Source organism: Pocillopora verrucosa, chromosome 6 (genome assembly GCF_036669915.1).
Source record: "Pocillopora verrucosa isolate sample1 chromosome 6, ASM3666991v2, whole genome shotgun sequence".
Taxonomy (NCBI): Eukaryota; Metazoa; Cnidaria; class Anthozoa; order Scleractinia; family Pocilloporidae; genus Pocillopora; species Pocillopora verrucosa.
Genome location: NC_089317.1, coordinates 26,140,501 through 26,165,630, shown reverse-complemented (window position 1 = coordinate 26,165,630; position 25,130 = coordinate 26,140,501). Strand labels below are relative to the sequence as shown.

General features: G+C 39.2%; 2 protein-coding genes and 2 pseudogenes across 3 annotated transcripts; 1 reads left to right on the top strand and 3 right to left on the bottom strand.

The window, feature by feature from the left end:
* Positions 1 to 6,897: 6,897 nt before the first annotated feature.
* Positions 6,898 to 7,992, bottom strand: LOC131774469 (uncharacterized; annotated as a pseudogene).
* A 2,658-nt stretch (positions 7,993 to 10,650) lies between these two features.
* Positions 10,651 to 11,615, bottom strand: LOC131773719 (uncharacterized). The gene is made up of 2 exons (XM_059089695.2): positions 11,230 to 11,615; positions 10,651 to 10,789 (listed from the first exon to the last, which is right to left on the bottom strand). The coding sequence occupies exons 1-2, from the start codon at positions 11,613 to 11,615 to the stop codon at positions 10,651 to 10,653; spliced, it is 525 nt and encodes a 174-aa protein (XP_058945678.2).
* A 783-nt stretch (positions 11,616 to 12,398) lies between these two features.
* LOC131781157 (uncharacterized) lies at positions 12,399 to 18,436 on the bottom strand (annotated as a pseudogene).
* LOC131779568 (uncharacterized) lies at positions 17,237 to 24,859 on the top strand. Of its 2 annotated transcripts, none has more exons than XM_059097123.2 (3): positions 17,237 to 17,279; positions 20,989 to 22,465; positions 22,804 to 24,859. In XM_059097123.2, exons 2-3 carry the CDS (start codon positions 21,130 to 21,132, stop codon positions 24,192 to 24,194), a joined length of 2,727 nt encoding a protein of 908 aa, XP_058953106.2. In that variant the 5' UTR covers positions 17,237 to 17,279; positions 20,989 to 21,129; the 3' UTR covers positions 24,195 to 24,859. The 2 variants fall into 2 exon arrangements, with proteins under 2 accessions (XP_058953106.2, XP_058952447.2); XM_059096464.2 differs by lacking the exon at positions 17,237 to 17,279 and adding an exon at positions 19,819 to 20,065.
* Positions 24,860 to 25,130: the final 271 nt, after the last annotated feature.

The following is a 25,130-nucleotide window of genomic DNA, read 5'->3' as shown; positions in this document are numbered from 1 at the left end:
TTGAAAATTTAGGCGATATCTTTCATGTCCAGCCTCACTTCAAAGCCCCCAAAAATAGAAGTTGAGTTTCTTTTCTAGCTGTTTTATACTAATGTCGCTCGATATCCATTGTGCTGGAGTGTTTCTTATTTTTACTTCTTTCCAGGGAGCATGATCGTCACAAATGTTATGAAAAAGGTTCTGCCAAGCTCAAAGAATGTCGACTGCATCATCGAAAACTAAAGCCACATGAAATGGTGCTGTTTCTATGTTTTGTTAATCTTTTGTTATCTCCTGTTCTGATGTACTTAAGTGGTGTTCTTTTGTTCTTCAGTCTTCTGATTGCATATATTCGATTGTGCTCCGAAATTCCTAAGGCGAAAACGCTGCCCATGCTGATGAGGTCTTCCTTTGTTGTAACGATGAGATCTATCAAGTGCGTGATGTAACGGGGTAATTTAGAGTTATCAACTGAGTTGAAAACGTTAATTGGCCCTTCGTCAGAACGATTGGAATCAATCAATCGCTCTGACGAAAGGGCTAACGCTCGAAACGTCAGCCTTCAAACTCTCTAAGATGGCCAATTAACGTTTTCATCTCAGTTCATAACACTAAATTACCCTTGAATTGCTTTGGTGTCACTTTTCCACCCTTGAAATGATATATAAACCCACAAGAGCAGCAGTTTAGCAATGGGTGGTTGCGAGCAATGGTTCGGTAAAATTTCCGCACAGCCCCATACTACTGTAAAACAAATCTGTTTTCCCAATGGCAATGTATTGTTTTTGTCATTGTCTTCTCTGTCCAAGAACTGAATGCAAAATGTAGTATGGGGCTGTGTGGAAATTTTACCAATGGTTCTTACGCAAGTGTGACAGCTTATTCTCCCAGGACGTTCAAATTCACGTCCAAACTGACATAAAGTCGAATTAGATAAAAAGTAAAAACGCCATTTGGGTAGCGGCTCATTCTGGAACGGAAATAGCCCCTTGAAGCAAGCCTTGAACATGCAAAATGGCGCTTATGACTTAGCTCGGGTTGAAGTACAGAATGTCGTAATGCGTCCAAACTGGAACTTTTCGCTTCGTTTCTTTCTTTTTCATGGCCTCTGTAAGCTATTTCCTCCCACAGTGTTATTTTAATTGCCAAGTTGTCGATGATGCCAAAGAGAAGCAGATAAGTTTGAATGGAGCTCAACATGGCGTGTCGTGGCACTAAATTACGGTTTTTGTTTCCAGCTGAGATGAAACTGATACTCGAATGGTACAAAATGTTAAGGGGCGAAGGTGAATTATTACACACAATGTTACGCCATACTGCATGAAATGGTTTACCATTGAAATCAGTCGAAAGCTTGCTCATCATTTTCTCAGAAACATAAGATATTCAAATTCAGTGCCAAACATTTTGCCAGGAACAGTCAAATTGCAAAAAGTGCTCAATTTACTTTTTTTTACTTAAGTTGCCAATATCAGATTTAAGGTACTAACCAAGATTAATGGTAACTTACCTTATTAATTGATGAAAATTGTAAGAATTCTTGACTCCATTCATAAGCGATCGTTCTCTGCACAGGTTTGGCCGCTGCTTGCGATGTTGGAAAGAAAGCAAATGCAAATTACTTTTAGTCACCGCTGAATAATTGAATGGTTCAATTGTTCAGCAGTGACTAAAAGTAATTTGCATTTGCTTTCTTTCTAATAAAAAGTGGTAGACTTGGAGAGATTGCTTAATTTGCACTAAGTGTAAATTCAAGAGGACTTTTCGACCCTAATAGATGCAAATGATAAGAAAGATACTTACTGAGTCGTAATTCTGACACTGGAGGACGTAAAACAAAACAATTTGTCTCTCATGCAGTCTACAACAGTGACTTTTTCTTTTATCTCCCAAATTGCAGAGGATTTTTCACCCTACGAGGTTTCCTTCACGCCATTAGCAGCAGCTGAAAAGCTGTGCAAAGTTTCTGCCAGCACTTGGCAATTTCTTGCTGTCGGGTTCAAGTTGTCGATTAAATTCTAAATGACTAAAGTGTCTTGATATTAGCAGGCAAGTCAAGAATTTAAAGAAAGCAACAAAACTTTTAAGTCTGTGAAACATGTTTCGACAGAAACTTCGGTCATTTTCAGTTAATTACTGTACAAAGCGTTGGAAGTTGAATTATATAGTAAGTAGAACAATGCTAATTATGATAAATAGTGATAACAAGAAAAGAGATAAAGCATGAAAATGTGAGAATTAGAAGTATAGTTTTAGATTTACATGGTGTAATTGTTGATTCAAGGATGGTTGTTCTCTTTGAATATGAATAGCCTCTTTTATCTTGAGTTAAAAAACCGGTAGAGGCGTGATCTAAAACATGGAAGTTATCGGCTGAAAACAAAGCGCGACAACGTGCAGAATCTTGCAGATGCTTGAAAATGTGAGAGGCCCTGTCACTGACTAAGTGCTCTCTAACACGTGTGGAAAAATGCCGGCACGTTTCACCGACGTAACAGGCATTACAGCCAGTACCTACAAACTTATAAACTACACGTGTGCGGAGCCCGTCAGGGAAAGAGTCTTTTACACCAAACAAGTTGCTGATCTTGAAGGAATAGAAAACCAGCTTATAATATCCAAGTCATTGCAATAGCGCTTAATAAAATGGCGAATCTTTTTTTGAGTGATAGCAGAAAAATAGTCTATGTAGCTTAAAGTAAAACGTAGGTGAAGTGGTGGGAAGGGAACCCCGGGGATAATGATTGCTTTGGGTCCCAAACATGTATTACAGACTTAAAAGTTTTTTCGCTTCCTTTAAATTCTTGACTAAAGAGTCGTACATACAATTCCCTATGAAATCTTGATATTATTCTCAGAAAATCAATCGGTCGATATTCTTGTATATTTTTATAGTAATGGTGGTAAACTAATGATAGTAAAACTCTCGTCTTATTTATTGGCTTTATCAGAGCTATGTCCCGAGAAATACAACACTTCATAAGACTTTGATAACTTTATTGTAAACGATGTTTGATAAAACCAGAAAAAGGTCATTGTTTATCGTAGTTCCCTTCCCCTGTCTTTATCCGTAAGACTCACAGCGCAGAGAAAACTGCTAAGCCAAATCAATGACAGTGGAATTTCAAGATGGTAAACATTACGAAGCTCTTTAATTATCTTGACAAAACGAACCCAAGTGGAGGAAAACGACACCTTGTATCGGTAGACTGAACGATAAGGTATGTAGAGAATTCTCTTACGGAACATACTGAATACTTTGTTGTACAGTGATCAAGTGTCAAGTTGTATCAAACTATTTCAATGGTTCCCCTGTATTTTCCTTTGCAGTACAAAAGTCAATTGAACGCGCGAGAGAAATTATGAGGGCAGAAAATGGAAGGAGCTTGGAAAATTTTACTCATTACCGTAACCACTAGGACTCACTAATACAGTGTAAAAACTTTTATTTGTTTCATATGAGTTGTTAGCAGAGGCAACTGTGGGATGTTTCTAGACCTGCTAGAATATTTTTACAAAAATGACAATCATTTGCTATAGACTGTGTTAGTCACATATTACGCCCTTACCTATATTCCCCACTTTAAATGTTAAAAACTATTTGTCTGCTGTTTTTTTTATGCTGTCATACGTAGATAAAAGCCGGATTTGCCGTCGCGTATGCAAATATACCGACTGAGAGAAATTACGCCCTTAGTTACTGGCGTAAAATCTTACAGTATAAATATCACCGACTGATGCAAATTACGCAGTTAGTTGATGGCGTAAAATCTTACAGTACATATGTTTACCGACTGAGCCAAATTACGCCGTTAGTTAGATTTTACGCCAGTAACTAAGGACTAGCTTAATTTTTTTCTAGTCGATATATTTGCATACTGTAAGATTTTACGTACGCCAGTAACTAACGGCGTAATTTCTTCCAGTCGGTATATTTGCATACAGTAAGATTTTATGCCAGTAACTAACGGCGTAGTTTGGATCAGTCGGTGAAAATATGTAATGTAAGATTTTACGCCAGTAAGTAACGGTGTAATTTCATTCGGTGGTATTCTTTCATACTGTAAGAATTTACGCCAGTAACTAACAGCGTAATTTCATTCAGCCGGTGATATATATAGTGTAAGATTTTACGCTGTTTACTACTTTCAGGTTTGACGCTCTTCAGTTGTGAGGTGTTAGGTTCTTTTGGTCTGGAAACACCATTCAATGGATCCGAAAGGGATCAGATCGGCTTCAACGAATGCAAGTCAGTTCGATCGAAGGTTGTTTCGATCGAAGGTCGTTTCGATCGACAAAAGTCGATTCGATCGAAGACAAGAGTCAGTTCGATCGAAGACTGTAACTATTGCTTAAGTGTATTGAACTTACTATTTATCAAATCTGTTTAAAAATATTTCCTGTTACAGTTAACTTCGGAATTGTGCAGAACACATTCTTGAACCTGGTCTTCAAGGAACATGACCGCCAGCCGTCTGTTTCCATATTTGGTATATCGCTAAACGCCAAGGCGCTAGGCGAAAGGGTGAGATTTTTGTTGCAAGATAGTAATTTTCCTACCGCACGCTTTGTCAGAGTCGGCTTTTAATTTGCTTTAACAGAAAACAGACGCGACCATTCTTTATGTTCCAAGCGCATTTGTTTTCGTATTTTAGCGTGCGGAACTGTTTTGTGCGGAAAAGATTTGCAACGATGAGAAGCTATGATAATATGTTCCACGGATTCTGTTCCACGCGCAAGTGTTTTCAACAGCGTTTAATCTCTTTTCGCTCGGTTCTCAGTGACACAACACAAGAACTTTTATTATTATCTATACGCTTGCAAAACTGTAGTTTTTATAATCATTTACTCTTCGATCGAACTGACTTTTGTCTTCGATCGAACTGACTTTTGGTTTCGATCGAAACGACCTTCGATCGAAACGACCTTCAACGGCAAGCTACAACACAGCTATTTTCTCCAATATTCAATAGACATGTTGAATACCATAGCTTCATGAAGGAAATCCCGTCCGCTGTTCTCGCTCACTGCTCTGAGCGTTGGACATGATGAATTACTTATGCGTCTTTGTTTTGTTAACTCAATAACTTTTTTCTCTGATGTACCATGTGACACAGGTCTCATTCATTGCATTGTCGCTGTCCACTAGACAGTTACTTCGCATTGCTCGCCGCCAAGCAAACTATTTAGCTGAAAATTTGGAACACTCAATTCACAAAGCTTGTTCAGCAAGGTAAATAAATTATGCATCATTTTTTATTTATTTTTATTGACGTGTTACAAGAAGTAAGAGATTTAAAGAGTCAAAAATAACTCCTAAATTTCCTCTGCAGGTTTTTGCGAAGCCATTCCCAGAAGCCTCTGTACCTTGTGTCCTTCATCCAATTGAAAGCATTAACGTCTGTGGAGGAGACGACGAACGGTGGATATCGATATCAACTCGAAGCTTACCACCGGAAGCTATTGCTTCGTTTGTAGGAGCTGAGAAGGGCTCTAGAAGTAATCGATTGCTAGTCGGATCCAAAAATTACGCCACTGCCGCCGTAGCTCGGCCCGATCAGTTACTTGAAAAGTCTTCAGTTAGTTTTTATTTATTTCAGAGAGAAACGAAAACGGGAAATGCAATTGACCAGACAGGTTCGTCATTATACTTTGAAGTTTACCAAATTCTACCTCGAGGTGGTGAAGGAAAGTTGTAAGAAGTTTAATCTGTTGAAATGAAACTCACTTTGCGTTACCGCACAACTTCTATTTTTTTGGCTGTTGAAGTGAGGCTGGACACGAAAGGTGTTATTGCCCAAAGTTGATAAATAAGTCCCTTTTTAGGTACTCACCACCTAAAACTGACTGAAAGTACATTATAACTGTGATCAAGCATTGAGGAATAAGTCAATCAGTTTTAGAAAAACGCGAGAGTAGTCGTAAGATTCTTCATTTATTTTCCCCCTTGGCTTTGGTTCAGCGGAGGTCTGGGCAAGATATTTGCTGTGATTTTATACTTTTTCTTTGTTTGAATTTCTTAGAGCTAGTTAAATCCTTAGATAAACTTATCACAGAGGACACAGTCCCTCCTCTTTATCTTCTTATCACGGCTCAACTTGTTCGTTTGGGTTAGTTCGTTTTTAGTTCGTTTTCGTTTTGGGTTAGTTCGTTTCCCAGGGTCGACATGTTCCTCGCAATGACGGCTAAACAATGGAAGAGGATGATGATACTCGTCAGTTCAGGGCGCGAAGTTTGTTGAGATACTTAGAGGTCCCGATGTAGCGAGAAGGTGAGTTTCAACCTTGAGTAACTCCTATTTCATTCAGATCGTCACCCAGCGACGATTATTCTGTCGTCACTATTTCAATAATGTATTTTTGCAACACGTTTTGACCTTATTTTCCAGATCTGTTCGCTACATTCCATTCCCAGACCGTCACGATCTGGCTTTATACGCGCGGTTGGCGGGAAAACCTATTGTAATGCTCCAAATTTTTTGGTTGCTTTCGCCCCACGCCTCTGCACGACTCCCTTTTGGCTAAAAGGAAATTTGAAAGACTGCTATGCAGGACACCTTTTCTTTTTCATTTCAGTTACCCTCCACAATTTTTATAAGTATGTAAAGATATAAAAAACACAAAGGTTTTTACAAGTAAACTGTTTTTTGGGTGGTACCACACTAAATATATACATATACTTTGTTCTAACAAAATGGGGGCTAAGAACGGCTCAATATATACTTGCTTGGAAATAAAATGATGCTGTTTGGTTTCACGTTAAAACATTCCGTAAGAATGACGCGTGTCCGTTCAAATTGTGACAAAACCACGTCACAAAGTCAAGGCAAAACAGAAAAAAAGTAATTTTCATAACCAACTTGCAATCTCTTCATTATAGACAACAACAAAGTCCATGCATCACTGCTTGATGGTGTAATTATCCTTCCACTGAGCACTGGCATTCATGGGTTATTTCCATTATTTTTGACATTAGAACAGCTTTGGAATCTTTTAAATGGGAGCTCGTAGAAAGTACAGATTTCCTTAAGCATGAAAACAGTAAAATATTTCAATTTTTCCTCCTTGACGTAGTCACACAAGTCATAAATTTTATAGACAATCGGATGCGTTAAGCCAATTTTTGTTACAACTGATTCAACGGTGGTCATGTGACTCACTTCTTCCTCGTCAATTGATTCCTCGTCAGATTTATCGTCAACCGCGGTGCTCGGAGATGGACCTGCCCGTCTCCTTCTCGAGGAGGACAAACGGGAGAAAAAACCTTATATTTGGGCTTTGGTTAGCCACTCTTCTCGGGAAAATAGGCGTTTCCCTTTTTCCCCCTTCGCTTTCCTCATATCTTGCGAGACTTGTCCTGGATCCTCTTTCCTTTCAGATTGTTCACCAATTTCAAACTTGGAGGTGAGATACTGCCTTATTTTCTCTGAAAAGCGAACAGCGCCAACTTTTGGATTGTGAAGTGCCCATCCTTCACTTAAACTCGCCTGGGAAGGTTCGTTACCCTGTCTCTTGATAACACTGGTATTGTCGTCTTCTGAAAGGGTAAGGGATATGAATTTTTCAACCCAGCCTCGTTTTAGTTTGTCGTACCCAATCTCTGTATGTTGTCCAACAGATCTGTGCAGCTCTATTTCTTCGACAGATTTGATATCCAGGCACATGCTGGTTCTGGGCATTCCAACACTAGCCCCAATTCACTGCTGCTTTCTGCATCACCACAGTCATGCGCGCTTCCGTGCGTTACTCTCGGAGTGAAGCCAAAATTCTCCTGTTCTGTTATGAGATCGGTGGTGCCTTGATGCTTCATGTAAATTTCATCCCACGGAATGAGTTTGCCAGGGCCAACTTGGAATGCCTTCCACACTCTGAGCCCATCTTGTTGATATGAAAAGTCGTGCATGGCACTGAATTGCTGGAATTTCTTGATATCTAAATCTTTCTTGGTTTCACTTACGTGGCATACAGCTGCGGTACATCCTTGAACTGGCCTTTCTTTGAGCGCCGTGTGCATATCACTGGCAGTGAGAAAGTCGTGGCCCTCGTTACAGTATCTCCTTATGGCACCTTTCAAAGGAAATAGGATTCTGTCGCATACGTCTTTTCAGACTGTGGCTCAGAAAAGTAGTATCTCGGAAGTGATACACCTACACGCTCTCCAACATCACGGGCGGCAACAATAAGCTGGCTATTGTAATAACAACCGGCTTCATCTGATTTTAGATAAGCCTTCTTTACCTTTGGAATTGAGGAGCGAACGGTGATTAGGAGACTCTCCAAGATGGACAGCACAGAGAACCAATCCTGTGAACAACTGTTGAATAGGTGGTTGTAGAAGGAAACGAAAAAAATTCCCCTTTCCATCACTCGTGATAGCACAGCTAACGTGCTAGTTCATTCCCCTCTTAGCATACCAATCGCACTGCTTTTCACGAAATCGCTCTGTAAGAACTTCATTGCCCAATCCATTACTATAAACACTGAATATTCTGTCAGGTTTTATATGAAGCTTTGTTTTGCGATCTCTTAGCTTTCGAATTGGAGAATATGGCATTTCCATTCGTTGATGAAGTTGACGGACTTTCCAAAGTCATAAAGAAGATCATCATGTTGTTCTTTGGAGTACATCGAAGAGCAAAGTTCATTGATTTTTCCCTCCACGGATTGAAGAACAGTCTTAGTTTCTTGCAACTGTCACACTTTGATAAAAGGTCGTGCAAACACTGGTGTTTGAATTCTTCATCAAAGGGATCACTAAGAGCGAACTTCCTGCAGTGGTATGCACAACAGCTTTAAGGACGCGGTACATCGTTGCACGACTTAGCGGTTGAAAGCCATCATCTTCACAAAATACCAAATACTGCGCAATCATAGTAGACCTAGTGACGGTACGGATGATGTTAGGCATCGCTAAACGTTTGCCACTCTCTAGTTTGAGGGTTCGTTGACCATAAGCAACATCTTGTAGAAATAAGGTCGGTCAACGAAGGTAAAAAAAGGGATCTAGTTTAATTATGTCTATGCGCACACGATGACTAATCGCTTTCTTTCATTCATCTTCGCTTGAAGTCTCGCTTTCTTTATTTGCCGATCACTTAGCTTCTCGAAAGGCTCGTGAAGTTTCTTTAGCTCCTCAGTCGAGTAATTCAGAACATACAGGCTAAGAATTTGAATTTTTAGATTCTTTGTCGGTGCATTCTTGTATGCTGTTGTTAATGTGAGTATGCCGTGTGAAATCCGTTTCTCTGTTGCCGTTACCCGGGCCTCGTAAAGTTTGTCCGGATCATTTGGAGCGATTACACCGCATACCAACTGACAAGACATCTCGGCTGTTTTGAGACAGTTTTCTTTCTCATTACGCGTTGCAACTTCCCAACGTTTCGTTAACGGGGCCTTCAGTGGCTAGAATTTTCCTTGGGATATTTCCTTGGGATATTTTCTTCATTACTGAGATTCGGAGAAAACTTTCCCCGCTGACCATAGACCTGGGGTCCACGACGGATCGCGAAGTTTATGAGGTGTGGCCTTGATGTCATGAAAACAACCACTGGGCAAATACATGGGATGCAAGCGTTCTCTGTTAAAATCAATACAGGCGTGGTTGGATAACAACGGTGTTTAAGGAGGCTCGTAGGGTTTGTGAAACGATTAAAGGTTACAAGAAAAGAGGTTTATCGTGTGGGCAAACTATAAACATCTCTGCAACTATATTGTTGGGCAATACTTTAAGGGTACTTGTGACGTCATATCGGTTACCATGGCAAGACGTAAGGTCCACAAGCAGACATTCATATTTTCAATTATTGTTAATTATCTGAAAAACTAAGTCGGTGACCTACCATTTTTATTTCTTTGTAGGAAAGCTCCAGAAATCCTTTAATTTCTCAGACAGCATGACAAAAAGTTATCTCGCAGATTTTAAGAAACAGCGAAAAAAGGCATTTTATGGCTTACAGAAAATTGTACTAGATAGCTTTTCCCGAAACTTTTCTGTTCGAAATGCCATCATGAATGATGCATGCAAGCCAAAAAATGACAGGTACCCGGACAAAATAGAAATGTTTTCCGCAAATTTTATTTCTGGTTCGTGTGATTTTACGACGTATTTTCACTTCCGGGGTGTTACGCAGGCAACTTTTGATAGAAATTTGATGCATTCAGCTGACACGTTATTTCTAGTTATAGCGCGTGCAAGTCTTTTCCATCAAAAGTCGCGCGCGTAACACACCGGAATTGAAAATTCGTCGTAAAATCGCACGAACCTTAGGGTGAGTGTAGGCAACTTTGACTTCTTGCGAGATGAAGTGGATGCTTTAAAGGACCCCTTGAGATTTTTTTCAGGGCTATAACTCAGATTTATTTGTAACTATGATAATCGTCATTACTGGTGGATGGTGCTTTTTACCCATTGTTGTCATCATCATCGTTATCACGCCGGAAGAAGTATAAAGACGGCACGTTGCCTTGCCTAACTACACAGAAAATTGTTCTCTCTTTTGTTCCCCTTGGATCCTGGAAACTGTAACTATTAAGACGATCAACAAGAACGCCTTAATAATTACTGAAAATTTTGATTTACAGAATGTAAAGAAAAAATTAGTGGGAAGAGTAATTCGCGTATCTTATAATCTGAACGATAGTTTTCAATAAAACAAATACCACTTGATTCAGTTTACCTTAGTTGTCTCGCGTCTAAAAGTGGCGTTTCTTGGGACTGTAGATTCTTCTCTGTTTCTTCTTGTCTCAGCCAAGACTCACTATCATCAACTTTCTTCTTGTGCTTCTTACGGCATGGGACACAGAGAGTTGAGGTAAGCGATGACAAATTTCTCAGTTAAAGTGAAGCCCAGTAGCATCTATAAGGATTGAAAACCGACATGCACTGTTTACTTTTATCATTCTTAAGCAAATAAGGGGTGTTTTAGTCCGCAAATTTAATTATACTAGTTAATGAGAATCATACAAACTGAGGAAAACTGACTGCAAATAATTGTGAACCATACGCATGAATAAGTGTATTGCGTTGTCAGTGATTTGATCTTCTACAAAAATATTATTAATTATCATCCAAAGAACTTTGTTCATATTTCCATCTGCAATTAAAAGCACTTACACATATATAGATCTATATTTTTTCGACGTGATATGTACTTAAGTACCCTTAATGTAATAAAGACTTTCTTCTCTTTATGAGCAGACATGTCACGGGACAAAAATAAATAACAGAAAATGTTACTGAAGACTACCTGATCCAACTGGAAGAATAACGCCAGACAGCTTTTGAATCTCCTGAGAAATATGCAAGGTAATTACATCTCTACCTTGGATACACTTAATTACAGCATCATAATCAGGATACTGACATGTTACCTTTGCACTTCTCCAAAACTTCCCCAACGTGTGGGGATGCCTATAGCAAATCCACATTTTTTGTTTATCCTCCTGAGCGAGGTGAAATTGGCCAGTCCTTGCCAAGATTAGCTCGTTTTCACTTAGGACCTCTTTAGACAGGTGGCAGCTTATCAGATGATGTTTTACTTCATCACTACATTCAGACAGCCGTACGAAACCACTTAAGCCACGCGATGAACCACAGTTTTTTTCATCTTTGCTATTCAAAAAGCAGTCCTGAGACATAATGAACGTCTCGCTAAGGAACGACTTCTTCCTGTACTTTTAATTGTTTCCAACGCGATACAAGTTTAAGAGATCTAAAGGAACTCACTTTAACTTTGTTTACTCGATACGATTTCAATTTCCTCGCCAAGGGAGAAGCCTACTGTAATTCGTGGTGGTCAGTGGTTACGCTCGTGAGGTAAAGAAGGGTTTGTGACTTTTTCACTCAATTGAAGAGACTCGCGTCACTCCTATGAAATGGTTAAACGGAATACAGACTGCGAGCAGTCTCTTATTCTTCTTAAAAGATAGTGAGGTCACGCGTATCCTGTGAGCATTGGAGAAGCCGCGAGACGCGAGACGCGAGACGCGAGACTTCGTCTCTCGCGTCTTTGCCGCTTAACGTTCTCGGAGTTGGACAAAGACAAGACACTTTATTACTGATGCGATACAAGAGGTTCAATGGTTATCTCGACTATCTAAACAAATTTTTTACATGGTAAAGATTTGTTTATAAATCTATGAATTGATGTCAGTCCTTTTTGGAACGAAATGTATTTGAAAGAAAAAAAAGAATACTAAGCAAATTAAACAAAAGTTGTCTGCAACACAAAGCATACCTTCGCTCTAAGACTGAGAATCCTAAAGCATATTATGATACTTTAATGAATATATTTGAATGTTCCCAAAAATCTTCTGATAATCTACCCGCACCCACCCCGCACCCTACCCCTCGCCGCTGAGCCGCCCTGTTTTCACTCAGCTGCTGATCAGCGGTCACGTTTATGAGGTTTTGTTCAGTTTTCAGATACTTTTGTTTTGTTTTTATCCATCATGAAGTTACTTTCAAGTAATTCTTTAACTATTTAAGCGAAATCCACAGATATTTCAGATGCAGATCCCACAGGCTGATGAAATACGGACATGTGTGTCAGCAATAATCTCTAGTTCTTTTCAACCTCAGTATAAACTTCTATGTTAGCATCCCAATAACTGATGTGCTTTCGAACTGAAAATGCAAACAATACATTACCAGGTGTAACAGTTAATGTTACAGGAAGCTCACAAGAAAATTTTATGTTAGAAACTTTCTTCACGTATATCTTAACTCGATAAGTCTGACTATGACACAAGTTGGCTACTTCATACGTGTTCGATGTGTTTTTAGCAAAAGGCCATGTAATCAGCCATAAACAATTTGTATTATTAAGTTTTCTAACAACTGGGCGTTGTCCAAAATGCACCCAGTGTTCTGACGAAAACGCCACCATTAACTTCTTCTGTATTGCTTTCTGTGAGCACACACATAATTTAAGGTCAACATCATTATCGGCGCACTCTGCGTATTTTCCAAATAATGTCAGACGGTCAAAAGAGACTAAGGTCATTTGTAAAGAATTTTCTCCTAACATTTCCCTTGTCATTACTTCCACATGAAATATGTCTTCCCTTTGAGGAACAACATCTCCTGCTTTAACTCGAATATCCATCGAAGTGATCAGAGATCTGTCTTTTGTCGAGCTTCTTTCTCGAATATTTTCAAACCATAACGGTTGCAATCTTTGACAGGATCGTTCATAAATGTTCTGTATTTGATTTTCCAAGCGATTGTTCAACTGACCCATCGCGAACTCAGCGATAGGAATACGTGAAGTGTCATTATTTGCTGGTACATCCCAACCCTCACACACGCACAAGTTTGGCAGCCTTAGTTCCAAAGCATCACACGTACGGTTCATAGCGATGGGTGAAAATAACCCCTTTGGCTTAACATTTCCGGATAGGGGGTTGACCAACACCATTAGAGAATGGTGTAACTCTATCATGGTGACAAGCCTCCGTTGGTTCTCTCCTAGAGCAGACATTGCTTTCCTCCCTAAGAGCGCCGCTACTCTGTCAGGAACAATGATGAATAGGGACGGATGGAACATCTCAAAGCGCCCCTCCAACAATTCTGAACTGTATCTCGTATATGTGTTTCCATGATCCGCCAGAATGACTGTTAAAGTGTTCTGCTCCTTCGCCACGGCCCTCACGTAATTCTCCATACTGATATCCAGGGTTTGCGTGCGGATACTTCTGTGATCGTGGGCAACATTGAGTGAAGTGTGAGAGAAAAGTGGGCGAGCGTCACGTGACTTGCCGATAGCGTGAAGTGTGTCAGTTGTGTAACGAAGAAAGTAAGAGTGTTGAAACTTTCCATTATAGCAGATTTGGTCCCCATAAGGCCCATTAAAGGGAGTTGTTACTCCCAATGATGAAAGGATTTTACAACTGGAATGCGTCAGGCCTTAAACAAAACCACAGCAAAATATCATGTCAGAAAAAAAACTAAATCTCTCACCTAGCGAGTCGGTTCCTTTAATCACTCCCACCAAAAAAGGTTTGAAAACCGCGAAGAGAGCCAGTGAATACAATATGACTGACATTTATTTGTGTAAATTGTTTTATGCTTTATCCAAACCTACCCGTGTGATCTATGAAGGTATTTTTCATCTTGTCTTGGAGGTCACTCCATTGCCTTACTCCATGATCAACCATTAGTCCCCAGATCCCTTTCCAACACAAATCTTCTTGATACATTGTATGGTACCCAGCTCTCTTATAATGCCCAAACATCGCAGACATATTGACTGGCGGCGTTGTACCTTTTAATTCAATCGGGAAGACATTTCCAGTGAAGAGTGCTTGCGTGTTTTCAGCAGTGTGACCGTGTAGGGCCTGAAAAAGTTCAAAGTCAAAGACATTTGCGGGAACCGAATCTGGGTTTTCTCGCCAGTTTTGAAATGTTGCGATTGTTCTTGGTAAAGATCGGTAAAAATGAGCTCTAGAAACAGAATCTAGGAGGAGGACGACCACATTGATGTGATTTTTATTTCTCACAGTTTCTGTTTTCTCGATGGTGAAATCGGGGTCAACCGCAAGGAATTGTGACACTCCCTCACCTTGGTGGTTTGTACATTCGATAAAAACAAAGTTCAATTTATTTTGCGTATTTCTTCTTACAATGTTCGGTAGTCCTCTTTCAAGTGTCTTCACTGAGTGAAATTCATTTACAATGGTCGCCAATCCGGTTCCGGGATCCACACTTAGAACTTTGAAAGAATCTCTTTTTCCTTCCCGACATACCGTTTGACTGCATGTAAAGGAAATCTTGCTTTCCTTCTTAGTTCTGGTGATTTTCATTTTGCAAACATCCCCAGCACCTTTCTCTTTACATTCCAATAGTTCAGGTTTTATGGCGTAAAGTTCTCGAGTAAACATACAGGAAGCTTCACTCGGTTTGTGAGGTTGACATAAACCATATGGCTCTTACATTGGATTGTAGAGACATCATTGGGCAAATTGAAGGTGACTCTGTTGTATTTATAAAATTCTCCGAATAAATGTTGTAATTCCGCTGTATCCCATTCCCAAAAAGGTACCAGTTTAGTATTAGTAAAGAAAGAGTCACCAAGGCCACCATCTGCAGAATATTCCCGGGTGATTTTTTGCAAGCAATCATGTTGGACTTCAGCATGGTTCTTCATCTACCTTTCTGCTACCGGAAAACAAATTATGAAAACAGAGTTATCAATAGCGATATTTCTGTCACAAAGAAGGTTTTTTATCACCTTTTTAGAAACAAAGAAATTAGAAAATAAATTTGAAAGGTAAAAAAATTGCAGCATCATCCTGATAATATATAGCACATTTCTTGCCCGAACTTCGTCTTTACCAAAACCACGAGGGCAAAATAAATGACGAATCGTACGACTTCTCCTGCATTTTTCTTATTTTGATTGACTCATTGTTAAATGCTTGATCACAGTTATAATTTAATTTCAGTTGGTTATGAGTATCAAGTCACTGTAACTAACAAAAGGATTTATTTTTGAACTTTGGGCGATAGTATCTTTCATGTCCAGCCTCACCTCAAAACCCACAAAAATAGAAGTTGTACGGCAACGCAAAATGAGTTTCATTTCTGCAATTTTCATTTCAACAACTTTCCTTAGCCACCTCGAGGTAAAATCAACTAGACTTTTAAAGTATGATGACGCACCTGACTAGTCAGATGCATTTTCCGTTTCCCTTTCCCTATGAAATGAGTAAAAACTAACAGGAGACTTTTCAATTAATTGATTGTAGAACAATTTGAACTTCATCAAGCCATTGAAGAAGATGAAGATACAGACGCATTTCTCCTTGTTGAGTTGTGACTCGTCCCAAGCTTCTTCAAAAATATTGACCTGAAACTCAAAGAAAAAAAGAAAAAAATCCACTCAGGTCCTAAATATTCGTTTCTAGCCAAAGCCATAAAACTGATGATTAAACAGCTGTCTCCTAAACTGAATTAATTAGCATTTCTATTACATCCAAGTGGATTGCTTCTCGTGTTCTGCTTAAACTCGCCGTTTGATTTGACTCAACGTCCTCAAGTGCTGAGAACTGAGTTATTATTACATCTATTATTATTATTATTGTTTTCTTTTCTACTAAAGGGGCAACATCATATTTTCTTTTTCTTTCCAGCTGAGATGAAACTGATACTCGAATGCAACAAAATGTTCGGGGGCGAAGGTGAATTATTACTCACAATATTATGCTATAATGAAATGGTTTACCACTGAAATCAGTCGAAAGCTTGCTCATCATTTTCTCAGAAACATAAGATATTCAAATTCAGTGCCAAACATTTTGCCAGAAACAGTCAAATTGCAAAAAGTGCTCAATTTACTTTTTTTTACTTAAGTCGCCGATATCAGATTTAAGGTACAAACCGAGATTAATGGTAACTTACCTTATTAATTGATAAAAATTGCAAGAATCCTTGATTCCAATCATAAGCGATCGTTCTCTACGCAGGTTTGGCTGCTGCTTGCGATGTTGGAAAGAGAGCAAATGCAAATTACTTTTAGTCACCGCTGAACAATTGAACAAAAAGTGGTAGACTTAGAAAGATTGCTTAATTTGCACTAAGTGTAAATACAAGAGGACTTTTCGACCCTAATAGATGCAAATGATATGAAATATGCTTACTGAGTCGTAATTCTGACACTGGAGGACGTAAAAAAATATTTTTTTCTTTCATGCAGTCTACAAACAGCGGCTTTTTCTTTTATCTCCCAAATTGCAGAGGATTTGTCACCCTACAAGGTTTCCTTTACGCCATTAGCAGCAGCTGAAAAGCTGTGCAAAGTTTCTGCCAGCACTTGACAATTTCTTGCTGTCGGGTTCAAATTGCCGATTGAATTCTAAATGACAGAGTCGTACATAAAATTCCCCATGAAATCTTGATATTTTTCTCAGAAAATCAATCGGTCGATATTCTTGTATATTTTTATAGTAATGGTGGTAAACTAATGATAGTAAAACTCTCGTCTTATTTATTGGCTTTATCAGAGCTATATCCCGAGAAATACAACACTTCATAAGACTTTGATAACTTTATTGTAAACGATGTTTGATAAAACCAGAAAAAGGTCATTGTTTATCGTAGTTCCCTTCCACTGTCTTTATCCGTAAGACTCACAACGCAGAGAAAACTGATCAATCTTTTCACATGGCCTTTTGTTGCTAAGTCACCAGTCAATGAGAGTGGAATTTCAAAATGATAAGCATTATGAAGCTCTTTAATTATCTTAACAAAACGAAACCAAGTGAAGGAAAAAGACACCTTGCATCGGTAGACTGAACGATAAGGTATGTAGAAAATTCTCTTACCGAACATACAGAATACTTTGTTGTACAGTGATCAAGTGTCAAGTTGTATCAAACTATTTTATTGGTTCCCCTGCATTTTCCTTTGCAGTACAAAAGTCAATTGAACGCGCGAGAGAAATTATGAGGGCAGAAAATGGAAGGAGCTTGGAAAATTTTACTCATTACCGTAACCACTAGGACTCACTAATACAGTGTAAAAACTTTTATTTGTTTCTCATGAATTGTTAGCAGGGGAAACCGTGGGATGCTTCTAAACCTGCTGGAATATTTTTACAATCATTTTGATTTTACGTCCCAGACAATTTTGGAATTTTCCTCTTGGCTATGTATATTTACATCTAGGATTAATGATCTATCAAATCTGATGAAACTGACAAAGCATTTCGTTTGATCACAAAGAAATACCAATATTCACAAGCATATCAATAATCAAAGATTTAACAGAGGGAATCAAGTTATTCAAGGATAAAAATATTCACTCGTGATTGATGAAAAGATTTTGTGAACTGAAAGCAATCGGCAATCATTGTTACCGAGGAAAATTGAAAAAATAGAAAAGGCGAGACCGAGAATGGAAATCATCGCAAAATCAAATTTTAGTTCACGCAAGATTTTGTGTGAAAATATATTATCTCAACAGCCACATTTCATTTCAACTCTATTCTAGTGTAAGTGTTCAACCGGCAGTATTTATACCAACAGAATGTATGATTTATCCATCGGCCCCGTCCAGGCGAACATCGTTAGAAACGAAGTAGAGAAACAACTTGTTTCTAAATTAATTTTCGACGGTACAATTAAGTTTTATTTCCGTTAAGTGGATGATTAACTTGTTTTTCATTAAAGTTCTGATGTTCACCAAGGTCTGAATAAGCCTAAATCTCATTATAAGAACTTACGGTTTACTGTAGCCGGAGATACTTTTGCTTACCAGGAAGTACATCTTTAGATCTCATCTGACCGACTTCTCCCATAAAGAAACTCACACAGGTCAGTGTACTATATTTCCTTGCCTTACACCGTGGCGTATGGAAACCGCTTCAAAAATTGGTACCAAACAAGAGGATATAAACTGAAATTAATTTTCTTCAAATCACTCCAGAACCAAGTCACAAAAATAGACACATTTCAATCCTGGAATGGACTCTCTGAGATAATTCGTTGTTCCATTTTCAGTCGCCTTAACACTAATATAACCTTGACTTCCGCCGCTCTCTCGTGTCCGATCTTTGCCCCTCCGAGAGAAGAGTGGGTTCGGTAGAGAGGGTTGGGAAGGAGCGCGCGAAAACTGAAGGAGTAGCGCGAAACTGAAGGAGTAGCTGACGAAAAAAAACTATAACAAACTGAACAAAAAACACTAACCAGGAGGTATGAGATAAGAAAAGTAAACCAAACCAAAACTACTTACACTTAGTTTGTCATGATTTCCATTCTCGGCCTCACGTTTTTCCTTATTCAGTATTCAAAATGTCGTATGGTTTGGGTTTTGAGTAAACATCAATCTTATACAATACGGCTATCTAATTAATTGATACTTGATCAGGAGTACAGGAAAATACTTCCTGGTATTTTAATCAACATTTGATATGTCATTTTAATTCCTTTACCATAAAAAACTGCTTTGTTAGGTTGGGGGCGAGTACAGTCTTTTAACTTAGTTTGGCAGGATTCGCGAAAGTTAGGGATAAACGATGCCACAGGAAGAAAGAATCAATTAAATCCTTGATTTTCAAAATAATAAATAATCCCAGTCAGCCATGACACCTCCCCTAGAGTCATCCAATTTACATCAAAGACCATTAAACACATCATCAAGGCTCTCTAGCCTAATTGTTTCCGATGTCTTGTGTCGACGATCTAAAATTGTCAAGAATTACGACTTTCCTCGTTAATAACTTTTTACTTTTGACAACCGAGGACCGCAGATAACCAAAAATCCCCTTATTAAACAAAGATCTGTCAATTATTCATTAAGTCCGATCATAAGTTTATCGACTTCGATAAGGAACTTATTCAAGACAGGCTAACTGGGAGCGCAAGAGAGGTTAAATACTCATCAGAGAACAATAAATTATTTATAGCACAAGAAAATGTAAATATCTAAACAGCATTATCTTACTGCAGCTCACACATTGAACACGTCAATAAGTTTAATAGTCTAAAATGCGGAAAAATCATTTATGTCCCTTTATTTGAGTCATGGAATATCTCAAAGTATCACGCGACAACAAATCCGGCTTTTATCCTACGTATGACAGCATAATAAGTTGGAGCGGTCTGGCGGACAAATAGTTTTTGAATATTTGAAACATGACGAAGGGCCGTATTTGTACACATCTGAGCGCGAGAAATTTCTTTCGACTATAACAGCTCTAACGAAAACTAAATGAGTTACAAATGATCTTCAAACATTTGAGATCGTTATGAGACGCTATCAGTTTCTGGATAGAACTTTTAGAGGGGAAAGTACCGTACTTGAGAGCTCAGTAAGAGGCTTATGAAAGTTTGTGGTGTAGAATTTCCGAGTCAGATTCAAGTGGATTAAAAGATATCCTACATGCTTGGGTCGACACGCAAACACGGTCAGAAATCATCCGCCAGTGATAATTACAGCTAAAACACGGTATTTGGGCACATTCTCGGGTCACTACACAGAGTAAATCACATGTGACTCTAATGATTTCGTCTTTGGGTTCGGCGACTTGCGGCAAAGGAAGTAATTCAACTTGTAATCTTCGCTTGATAATTTCCCTTTCTCAGATCAGGTTAGTTACATTACTATACAGATAGTCGATTCGGTTTTAGTCACGGACGCAGCGGAATCTAACAGAATGCCATCGCAACGTTAATCATCTGTCTCAATTACGAGCGTGTCTTCGTTGTGGAGACAATCGACACATTCAGTTTAGGCTTTACTTTTGCGTAGTCGATGTCCGGCTAAGCTTTTTCCCTGTATACATTTTCAATCGAAGTTCACTTTTTCAGTTTACAGATATTCTACAAACAATTTGAATATGTGGTTAATTGTCGATATCTGGCAGAGCGATTGAAACGGTGATGAAAACTGCTCTTATGATATCCAGGTTTCCGTCCCCATCACAATTATACTGATCCTGCTAGCTTGGAATAATGACAAACATTTTATTCGGTAACGTCTCGCTTCGACTAATTGCTAAGGACAAAGACTTATTTCATATTCAATTTATTTGTGGAAGGACTTCATTATGGAAGTAGAAACTTTGAAATAATCAGAAAGTTAAAACAGTTTTTCATCTCAATACCCAGCAATTTATATGGGAGGGTCTATGGAGTATTTATCAGGTCCTTTCTGAGTCAAACGAAATTCTCTCTCTTGATTTACTAATGGTTCTCTCTGGTTGATCAACCGAATACCGTTTTACTCTCAATGATAATACGACTTGACCGCAATAGTTTGTGCCAGTGGTCTTCAGTAACTATTTCTTTGCTCAACATTGTTATAAATTTCGAATCATTTTATCTGGTACAGGCTTCAAGCCTTGCTTATCACATCTGGATTTCTTAATAGAACTTATCAAAAGTTAAATTTGTCAAATTATTTAACATGACAGTGCGTGTGACAAAGTCCTTTACATCAAAACAATTGTTCTTATCCACTTGAGACTGTCTATTGCCTTCTTTGTTGATGTTATCGAATCATATATTTTAGGAGTTGGACACGAATGATTGAGGGCTGACCACTGACAGATTGTATTGTTAGATGTCACCATTATAGCGTTTAGTTCACACAAAATACTGAGCTTTCTCACGAATGGATTTCACTTTGTGTTGTTATCGCACATGAGAGACTATGGATTTTGTGAAGAACTCTATCAGATGTTTGTTTATGGGCATAAAACGTGGGAGGCGAAAAATCTTGGTTTATGTCCTAATTATCGTCACTATATGGCACTTCTATCTCGCCTGCACTGGACTTATCTTCGGCAATGACATCCAACTTATGCGAAAACCAGAAATCGTACGTGCTAATTCAAGATTCTCTAGATTAAGAGGAAGAATATTTGGAAATGGCCCCAAAAATCGTCACGAGGAGCTAATGGTTGTAAGTTTTGAAAACGGAAAACTTCATGAACGTCAAAACTACGCATATAAATCTGTGGAATTATATTCTGAAATTCTTAAACAAAGAGATGCAGAAAGATATAGTGACGACAGAGAACGTTTTTCAGATTCAAATTCCCAGAAAAATAACACCTATGCAACAGACAGGAAGAACTCGTGCAAGGAGTTAAATCTACCGAACACAGACAAGATTCCTTACGGGACTTGTCAGCCTCATCAAGCCTCTATGGATGCATGTGAATTTGCAGATTCCTTGTTCCGTTATGACCCTTCCTTGTCTCTCTGTAAGACAAACAACGCTGAGATTTGTACACTGGAATCTGATGCTCATAATGGAAGGAAAATACTTAAAGCCAAGTGCAGTAGTCGAGTTTGTGAAGGGGTCGTAAACAAAAGCGAGAAAAACTCTTTGACTTACGGTGCGTACATTATAGATCCCAATGAAGGTCTTCTGGAATTGCTTAGGGAATTTGAAACTGTCTCAGAGCTGGAGATTCAACTTCCCCGCATTGCCTATTTGACTGCTAGAAAGAAATTCAACTTTTTATTCGTAAAATGCTTCATGATGTCGAGCAACAAGAGTCTGGTGTCGCAACTCATTACAGTTCCCCCGCAGGCGACAATACAAGAGGCCTTTGAACCGCGACAAAGAAATAGCATCAACATAAATATTGTTCTGTTAGATTCCGTCTCTAGATCACATTTTTATCGTTCTCTCCCCAAAACAATTGAGATATTCAGGAAATTGGCGGGAAGACGAGACAACCCCCAAGCAAGAGTGTTTGATTTCGAGTTATTTCAAGCTGTTCATGGCCACACCACGCAAAATGAACACGCGCTGTTCACGGGCCAGCTGCTTCCATCAAAAGAACAGGACGAACAAGAGCCTTCCGACCCAGTGCGCGCGGATGTGATGTTTGGACACTTCAAAAGGGCTGGGTATCAGACCTTGTGGCAAGAAGACCTCTGCTGGTGGGGAATGTGGGGATTAATGGCCGACTTGGTCGCGGAAGACTGGGAGGACCTACAGATTAAACTGAGTGAAAACTTTATCGACAGCACAGGTAAACATCACTAAAAAAATTATAATTATTATAAAACAGCTCTGGATAGGACAATTATTGTGGAACAGAAACTAAATTTTTGGCTTCCTTTCTTTGTTTTGTCTACTTTTGCCACAGTCGTCGTAGCTTTATGAGCTGAACTGTAAGTTTTTTAACTGGGGATGGACTCAAGGGTTAACTGATAAAGGGAAGGACAGGGGGGGGGGAGGAGAGATGACAAAGCGTGCGTATGCGTGTGTGTGTGTGTGTGACACAGTATGTGCTTTCTTAGCCCTCTATCTACATCAGAGTATCAAGTAAGTTTCATTCAAATGAGAGAGTTTCCCTACTACTTTAAGGTTTGACGCACTCCAGTTGTGAGGTGTTAGGCTCTTTTGGTCTGGAAACACCATTCAATGGACCCGAAGGGGATCAGATCTGCTTCAACGGCAAGCTACAACACAGCTATTTTCTCCAATATTTAATAGACATATCGAATACCATAGCGTCATCAAGGAAATCCCGTCCGCTGTTCTCGTATACTGCTCTGAATGTTGGACATGATGAAACAGGACGCAGGATTCAATCTTTGGATTCTGACCTGGCTCGCTTTGTTTCTGTCATGGCAAACACTCAAAATACCCTTACAATTGTGTTAGCAGATCATGGAAATACCTACACACAGTACACGTCTGATGTCCTGGAAGGACGCTTTGAAATGTTCCATCCAAGCTTGTTTATGATTGTACCAAACAAAGTTGCTAGACTTCTGGGACCAAGCGCCATGGCTGCGCTTGAAGTCAATCAACGAAGACTGGTGACCATGTTCAGCTTACACCATTCCCTTCTGCTGCTAGCTCGGCCGCTGAAGAGATTGGTAAAACCTTTTGGGTTATTTACTGCCATATCACCCAATTTAACATGCAACGATATCGAACTGAGGACACCCAATTTATGTGTATGCAATGGTTGGGACAGCCCCACCACCAACGACTCCTCAAGGATTTCTCTTGTGGAGTTCGCCGTCGGTGAACTTAATAACATGTTACAAGCTGAATTCACTGAACCTACAAATGGAAAGGTACAAGCGTATTCCATGTTACGCTCTTGTGAGAGACTACGTCCTGTGAGGTTTCAAAACGTGCGGGAACGCAACTCAAAATTAGACGGAGGACTGATCACGAGTTTTGACATTTACTTACGGTCTGGTGACGTTGTTAAACGTAGAGAAGATATATTCCACGTGGAAGTGAAGCACAAGGAAATGGCAGATCAGTACTCAATGCAGATGGAGCTTATTAATTATGATCGACTAACCCTATTTGGAAAGTACCGAGCATGCGCAGATGAAGGGGTTCATCTAAAACTTTGCATTTGTTCCCATAGACGGAAGGAAAAGTTGACAGAACTAGAGAGTGTTCCTTGGTTAGAATACTCTACAATTTTGTTAAGTTCCCCAAAAACCAGGAAAGTTGGTGACAACGATTGTTTGGTCCTGTTAATGAGAAACCATAGCCTGGGGCAAAGTGTGGCTTTTGAAATTGCCAACATTTGTAATACAGATATATTTGACTTGAGGATATCGGCGAACTTTGAAAATATGAAGCTCTCCAGACAAGTTCCATTTGAAGTAAAAGTTCTGCCTGGAAGCATTAAATTCTTGTTATCGGCCCGGATAGCGGTTGATTTCTGGAGCACATTCATAGAAGTTGACGTGGATATAAATAACAAAGGAGAAAGTTATCCATGATCATGAATGCTGGTTTTGGAATTTTCTCCCAGATCAGTTCCTTAAACGATTTGGATGAACTGCGAGTGCTAGTATCGCTCTATGCTCGAGTATCACGGGAATGGCATTACAATGCGGCCATTTTAATTCCCCAAGAATAAAGAATTTCGTCACCCGTCCAAATTCACGTGGTTAGACAGACAGGGACAGTGTTCTATTAAAATCAGTATCTGATTAGCCTAGTGAGTGGTTCGAGACATCTGAATCAATCACAGAGCTTATTGAAGCAAAGCCAAGACAAGCAATGAACAGTCACGACACTCAGTCCAAACTCGCAAACTCGACAACTGCGTTACGGGCCTACACGTGTTGGAATTTTCCAAAACCTTTCACACAAATTGTCTTTGTTCAGAATGGATCTCAGGACACGTTCAGTTAACGTCTGTTTGACTTTGCAGCATTCGTAGTATTCCCTAAGGTCTTATTTTAGGACTTACTATTTCAAAAGTAATTTTAATAAATCACTAACGTACGGTATTACATGCGGGGTAAGTGGTTCCTTTAGGAAATTATGTATGGGTGGGTTGGAGATCTCTGAATATTTAAAATGTGAAGAAAAATTGACCAAGATTTTCTATTTATGAGACAAAATCGTGCCTTTGCATTAAAGGTAAACATTCATTCATCGTTGAGTACCCCTATTAAGTTCAAAGCTCGTAATAAAATTGACCGTTTTAAACTTACGTAAATATTTTTGACCTAGCCTCTCCACCTTCGAAAGAGAACAAAGCTTTGTACTTTTTAACTAACTTCAACATGCACTTACGCTTTTCGAAAATTGCTTCTTAAGTCAGGAAAAAACCGGAAACATTGCTTAGCTTAACAAGGCCGCCATCAGAGAAGAGGGGAAAACTGAGAGGGCAAGGGACTTAATTTGTTCACTAGAGTCGCGTGATG